This window comes from Plasmopara halstedii, assembly GCF_900000015.1.
Source record: "Plasmopara halstedii genome assembly, contig: Scaffold_614, whole genome shotgun sequence".
Classification (NCBI taxonomy): Eukaryota; Oomycota; class Peronosporomycetes; order Peronosporales; family Peronosporaceae; genus Plasmopara; species Plasmopara halstedii.
In genome coordinates, this window is record NW_020187532.1 from 2,883,848 (window position 1) to 2,891,538 (window position 7,691).

Here is a 7,691-nt window from a genome sequence, read left to right on the forward strand (position 1 = left end):
ACCTTTCTAACCTAATAAGTGCTTCGAGTTCTGATACAGCCGAACTGGAAGAGAATATACTTTATACAGGGATCCAGTTAAAGTCAGACACACAAAGTGTGTGATTCACACAACATGCGTAATAGGACCTGCCCATTGCATCCAATTCATCAACGTTTATCGCTAAAGTCAGCCGCCCTGCTTATCGAGCAGTGGTAGCAGAGAACGACCCTATCGTGAGTCGAAGGAACGGAGAGTCACTTTGTGTGGCACGGCTAGTATTCTAGGCTGAGATTGATCACATTTGAACTCGCTCTCTCAGCTTTGACATCGTTCTACCTGGCTTGAAGTAATATCAGCGGTATGTGAAAGCGTCGCTGCTTTGGGTAGAAAGTAGCTCAGCTGCAGAGGGTGGTAGGAACTCTTTTTCGATTGCATCAGAGTTCTCTAGCTGTCTAAATGTGCAAGAGCGTGGTATAGCCTCATTAACCTCACATATAACAGAGGTTTTGCTAGCATTCTCCTTGGATATTCAAAATGTCATTCCTTTTTTCGCTACGGACGCGAACAGTTCGATGTAGCGTAGACGCGATTTTGTCGAACAGACAGCAGCAACTGCATGTGTGGGTTGGTTAATTAAACTGGATGAAATCTTTACCCCACGCCACTTTTGAATGTTTCACCTGCCTCTGGCATCGGCATGATGCCTTTTTTTATAGAAATAGCGTCATGCACTCTGTACTTGTAAGGCCTGTCAAAGAACCGCCACATGCAGCGAGGGTTTGACGAGTTGACACATTTCACATGTGTGAACAGATGCGCTTGCCTACTACTACGCGTTGAACCACCAACACCTAGCACTCACCGAGTAGTGCGTATTTCTCTCCCAAGGAGGTCACCCAAAGGGAATCACTTTTCATCGAGCAGTATCCTCGGGCGGCATCACGCCATGCTGAGTATCATGTGGGTCAGTGATGTATTACAGTAAGACTTTGAAAAAAGCATAGCGGTGTAGGGCTTGAATAAAACTTAATTTTTCATGCTCCTCCTTCAGCAGGGCAACACATGTTGCGTCTGACCCGTACATTGTACGTATCGTCTGATCAACTGGCAACATCACCATTGCAATATGTGTAACGGGGCTACACGTACCCTGGTAACAAGGGTGTATGTCACACGAGATGGGCATGGTGTGACTGCACCCAAACAAGAATACGGTATGTGGCTAGGTAGCCAGTAGTTATTCATCTTTTTAGATTTTACTACATATATTTAGTAAAATCTATACATTTAAAATTAGGCGATAAGCCGCAGATAAAAATAAATAAAAATCAGTTTTGAATTCAAACCAAAGCAATTATTAGCCTTAGTTGAGTTAAGGAGCTAAACACTCTTGGAGGTAGCGGATTGCGATCCGCTACACTCGCATTGGTTCTTGTAAAGAACGAAAGGTCAGTGACCTAAATAACGCTTCTTCAAGCGCAAAGCTACGACAGCCCCGCTGCAATATGCGAGAACCCGTTATTGATGCGATGTGAAATTACATCCGCCACCACATTAAGTCCAGCTTATGCCTTACTCAGAGGTGAATAAAACAAAGGATAAGAATATCTTGCCATTCTTTATTGAAGATGTGGTGCCAACGGCAGTGTGCACAACGACACGTGACCAATATAGGTTCAATCAACTGAAATCAAGCGTGTCATTTCTCTTGACACGAGAGTATTTAAAGCTGACGTCGACCCACCGGTACAATACAATTTGATTATTTTTCCGTTGGCATCGCTACGCTTACTGACTAATATCCTCACAGAATACCTGTATAAATAGACCAGAATTGTTATGACTAAAGTAAACATAACTTTGACAGCAATCATCTATACATCACATCCTTTTATTATTAATCACATAGCGCCTGAAAGCGAAAATATGAGTCATAAACATCGTAAGAAAACCAGGGATATTGTTATTGTGGCAATATGCAATACATTTTCCTAATTTTGAATCAGTGTGAATATGATATGAATGAGCATTCTTAGGCTGCATAGATGTTACAAGAGAATTCGGCCAAGCCCGTTTTGTGGGTTGGTGATAAAGTGCGTTTTGTCACGTGGACGTAAGGACGCAATCCAAGCCACCTCTCATCTATGTGCTTTCTTACTCAATTAATCAATAACACGATCTGCGTCTGAAGATGAAAAAGAGCAAAGAACGTTAAAAATTTCGACACAGAAACACCATCACTTTGAAACACCGAAATGTACATGTTACGTAATTAAGCGCACTTTAATCAGCGGCTGAAAATCACCCTTACTATGGCACACTTAGTGTCGTTAAACCTTGATGACAACTATTTCGCAACGTGTTTGGTGTGTTAGGGACAAAGAAGTACTTCAGTAAAAAGGATATCTACTAAATGCAAATTCGTATGTAGCTTGTTTCTTTTGGCTAAGAACGAATCCGTGTGAATTGTTCGATGCATTCCCAGATCGGGCATTGATTTGCCGTGCATAAGGCGGCAGAAATAAAAACAGTCCAGTCTACGTGAATTAAAAAGACAGATGCTACAGTTGCTAGAAGAATAACAGGGTAGTTGAAGAGGACCAAGATCATGTAAAACGCGCGCACACAAGTGAGATAAATAATAACTTTGTCATCGTGCGTAGCTGGAGAAATGTACATTCGTTAAAACAGGAATCACAACAGTGCATGGCGTCGTGGCACAGTAGTTATGTGATAAGCTGAAGGCACCCTTAGTGCTAAGCATATGGGCGCTAGGGTAGATTATCTGCGACTACTTTAGAATAATCTTGTAAAGCCTTTCCTGTCTAGTTAGGGGCGGTGACGGCGGAACTATGTGCGGTTCTGCAAGGATGGATGAGCTGCATAAAATGTCGGTGTAGAGTTGTGAGTGGGAGAAAAGTGCGACACTCGCGAGAGCGAGGAGTATTTTAGTGGTCAGAATGGATTAGGACTCTCCACATGATTGAGTATGTATTGCAGTTCAATAGATTCAAATGTAAATGTAAAGTAGCATCTAACCAGCCAGCAGCCGATTGATGTAATAAAGGCTAAATGAGTACATTGGTATAACGATCAGGCTACATCATCTCTCCGGAACTTGCTTTTTGTCGGTGTAGATATCCCTGAGCATGTCTGTCACATCTCTTCTCCTACCTCCACACGATAGCCATTTACCGCATGCTGTCACAGTCCCGCTTTTGCTCGCACTCTCTTACTTTAACCTTCAAATTTCGCCTTCACATCCTGGGGCGCTGTTGCACGATTCAACACTGGCACTTACGGGCAATAATGCATTTGCCTGCGCGGTATTTTTAAGGTTCCTTTCATGCTTTCGTTAACTTCACCAGGAGTGTGCGGTATTGGTACCAATACTAAGCACTTCAATAACGAATACTGGGACCTCGGTGTTTTTAGCAATTCCGGCTTGAGCAAAGCGTCACATCTGTCACAGCCGAAGTCTGCAATTCTGGGATCGGGAATCGAGAGTATTCACCGTCAGAGGTCACTCGGTATTTTGCGATAATAATAATAATAATAATATCTGCTTTGTAGCGACGAGATTGTCAGCATCTTCACACTCTTCGTTCAAAATTGGTGAAGTAAAAGAATCTTTGCTGAAAAAAGAAGGAGGACAAAACGTAGCGTTCAATCTCTGTTTGAGATTGCTGTTAAAAAGCAGTGTTGTGTGCTGGCTGAAGAAAACATGATAGATCGACTTTTGCCTATACCCTACTTCTCTATCTTCGATGTATTAGCAGCTATTGCATCAGTCCCAATAATACACCTTCTCTTACAACAATGTCCTGGTTCATTCACCGACTCAACCACATCTCTGGTAGCCACCAACAGCTACTCGTGTGTGTACACTAAAGCTAATAGCCAACATAGATAAGTGCGTCTTAAGCGTTGATAATCTCTACTCTAGGAGTGCTTTACTGGGAGCCTGTTCTACCGATAAATCCCGAATGATTACTTGCACACATATAGTACATATGACGCCAATATGGCGCGGCTTCTCATCAACCTTGTCTGGACAACAATTGTTGCAGGGATGCAGTTCACTGGCTTTTTCAAGTGCGGATCTATTATTTCCTGCCCTTGCGTAGTGTTCTAATCGAGGCAAGCGTTACTGCGCATCAGGTTTTTGGCAATTGTGTCTCACCTGCTTTGATCTAGCGCATGACTAAGAGCTACTTGCTCTAAAGTATGCCTGCTAGGCCCAAAACCATTTGCAATCTATATAGAGCATGCATCGTTACGCACTGCGACATTTCTCGTAGAGAATGGCAAAATGAGTATTCTGCTTTCCCAATTATAAAATTGTGATAGGATTTTTCGGTTATTCTATGAGCTAATCCATGTCACGATGGCGACGTTGCGCATCGGCCAGGCGGTATGTACAGAATCTGGGTCAAGCACAACAGATGGGTTGGTCTGTGGAACCATTTATGAAAGCATGATTTTTTTTAACTCGGATGTCGTCTGGTTGAAGGGTTTGGTGGTGCATTTGCATTTGCGTTATTATTCCTTGTTATAAAATTTTCTATTCTACAACTCGATATGCAGTCGATGGTCAGACCTTTCGATGAAGATCTCAAGTCTGAATACCATACAAGCACATGCACATTCTTTGTCGGCCTTTAGACCTACGGCTTGGTGTGCGTTATATACGGGTGGCCCATCATGTACGAATAAGTAAGCACTTATGTGTGCGCGCAAAATGGAACTGGAAGGATGCCAGCCTAAGTTTGCGTGCTATTATCGTGGAGTTAACCTTTCGTATTTCCAGAGACGCTTCATAGAATATCAGCGTTGAGTCCGTCTGATCAAAACGGTCCGTCTCGTAGCTGTCAGATATACCGCCACCGGTGAGGATCCAGTCAGCATGTTCCTCGACAAAGTTTAGTTCCACATGGCTTATCGGTTACCACTGTTCTGGGTTAAAGTCTCCGCTTTCAGCAAAATCGTTGTAAACTTTGTTTGAGGCACTTGGCACCAGATTGGACACTTCCACCATTGATCACTTTCATACAGATGGGCAGATGAATAGCATCAAATGCGTGGTATTATGTACTCTTCAAAGCATTCGCGCGGAGCGACAGCGGTGCTTAGGAAAGCTCCCATACATAGAGTTTGCTCTCCGCAACATAAAACTGCGGTTTTTCAGGCTTAGGATGATGGTAACCCTTACGTTACTCGACACCATCAAGATTGAGTTGGATCTTGATTGCGAGGAATGTCGATATGGTATCAGCAGTGCTACACGTCGTAGCAAAATTAAAAGTTTCAAATCAAAGTGATGAGTGTCATGCGACAAATGCGCGACGCTATAACTCGAAATGGGATGTACAAAAGCAAAAAGCTGATACCAGAGGCAGATTGAACACGCATGATTATATAGAAAAATGCTTATCAATGCTGTCAATCCACCTGTTTACGGCCTACAAGACTGAAGTGCGTCTTCGCAACGCTGGTACTCAAGAGCATTTTTATCTTTCGCGATGTTTCTTTCAGTCGTGCCATAACCCCGCTTCCACCAGCGATTTGACGCGAGACGTTAGCGTTAGACGAATTGACGTTCTAATAATTTCTTATAGCCAAGTTACCTTCGGTTCCAAAGCAGCGCTACGGTTCCGAAATGATTGACGTAGTTGACGGATATCAAGCCGATCGGTCCGATCGCAAGCGCATCTAAAAGACGATTGATGTCGTCGGCACACCAAAATTCTTGGAGAGGTTTGACGTGCTACCACAATCGAAAAGCTCACACTTGAGGGTCGTCCTTTGCTGGCTCTGATAGCTTGCATGTGGAAGGATGGTGGGCCAGTGAGCTGAAATATATATCGGGTCAAATGAATCGTATTTCCGAGAAACCAATGGCTCAATATCGACAAGATTACCATGACTTCTCTGTTACGCTATAAATTGTTGAACCTTCTGTTTTTATCTCCCCAGGAGACGAGACAGGTTCACCTAGCACGACACGCTTCGCGCTAGTGAATGGAGCCCGGAATTGTCGTCAATAGCTCAAGGTAGACCGAAATATACCACATAGATGACAAGGAGCGGTTACATTGGAGGAGGTGTCCGCTCACTTCGACGTCGACGTCGTGCTTTGTACTTGGCATAGCATTTGGTAATATTCTAGCTTGAAATTGCGCTGTTAAATATGTGAGTTGGGTGAGGCGACGTGTCATATTGACCCCGTACGGAAATTGACGCAACTTTTCAAGCGCTTAGTATTTGGTGTATGGTCATAAGAGAGGGAACAAAATCTACTCACCACGATTGGTCAATGTTTTAACGTTATTAACAAGAGGAGTGATGACTTAGGGGATCAGAATGTGCCCTTGGGGCCACCACTGAACGCATCTTTTGCTTTCGGGCTGCGTAGAAGCTCAAATGCATAAATTTACAGGCGCTGAGCCACAGGGCGGCGGGAGACTTATTTCCATGGATCAGACCCACGATCACTCCGTGATTCAGTTCGAAGCGACCGCATCAAACTTGCTGCCAGTTTTTGCCTTCTGTTGGGCATGATCACCTAATTGGGACATATGTAGCGTATGGACGAGCTGAAACTCGTCGTGTGTTCTGCCTTCCGCCGTATAGACTTACCATGGAATGTGAGACTCGCGCAGAGATAAGGCAGAGTGTCAAAACTCTTTATCCTCTAAGAGGGTTCTGTAAATGGGAATCGGGGTGGTCTATGTGAGTACTGTAGACGCTGGTTCGGGACTAAAAGCGTCACTGTGACCATTTTGATTGGAAAATTTCTCGGCTGCCACGCCGAATATACCCTCAATGCCATCGCCTGCGGGGGTCCCATCGTTTATTGGTTGTTTGTAGAGCCATGCGTCAGAAAGAGCAAAAGTTGGTTAAAAAAATTTGATGTGGTAACAGTTGCGATAGTCAACACAAGTATGTGCAGGGAAGGAGATCAACTCCTTGCATAGTGGCTGCTCGTAGATAATTAATTTGCATGGTCTTGTAATTGATCGTTATTCATGGGATTATCCTCTTTGAAAGGGGTTCTGTGACAGCGGTTTACTGTCCTTTGAACTGGAAGCAAAATAAAGTGAATTTTCATGATGCAGTATATTCGGACGGACAACCGACTCGTCGAGTACCGGCCTCACGCTATGCATCAATTAAATCATGATAGATGGTAAAATAGATGTAGCTAACGTCATTTAGGCTAGACCTAATTGTCACTTTTAAAATTTGTAACGAATAACTTAAAAGGCTCTTCGTTCCGCATTTAGGTGGTGTTATGGGCTTGTAAAAGCAGAAAAGTACCTATTTTTCCGTTTTGTGTCATGATTTTCTTGTAATGTAGTCTTTATAAGCATTTTGGCCATTTTCTAAATATTATTATTAGTACTGAAGTAACATTGTCAATTGACCAACACAGACAAAAAAATGCTTTTTCGCAGAGAAATTAGCTCACATCACCATAAATTTCGTCCCAAGAAATTTAATAAGCTCATCAGACAAGAGTTGAGTTTCGTGAAAAAACTCTTAAAACAATGTCGTTTACCACGACAGACAATTGAATCTAACGTCTTGAGAAAAGTAGTTGTATAGCATCGGTGATTACCATAGCTTTACATCCGCTAGCAAAATCATATAACCAATTATAACTACTTACTTAATTAACACATTTCTGGCTCAAAAAAAAAAAAAAA

General features: G+C 42.9%; 1 protein-coding gene across 1 annotated transcript; it reads left to right on the forward strand.

Annotated features, from left to right (window-relative positions):
* Positions 1-3,131: 3,131 nt before the first annotated feature.
* Positions 3,132-3,431, forward strand: PHALS_12553 (uncharacterized protein; the record flags this gene model as incomplete). The annotated part of the gene is made up of 2 exons (XM_024728123.1): positions 3,132-3,308; positions 3,351-3,431. 2 exons carry the CDS (start codon positions 3,132-3,134, stop codon positions 3,429-3,431), a joined length of 258 nt encoding a protein of 85 aa, XP_024578632.1.
* Positions 3,432-7,691: the final 4,260 nt, after the last annotated feature.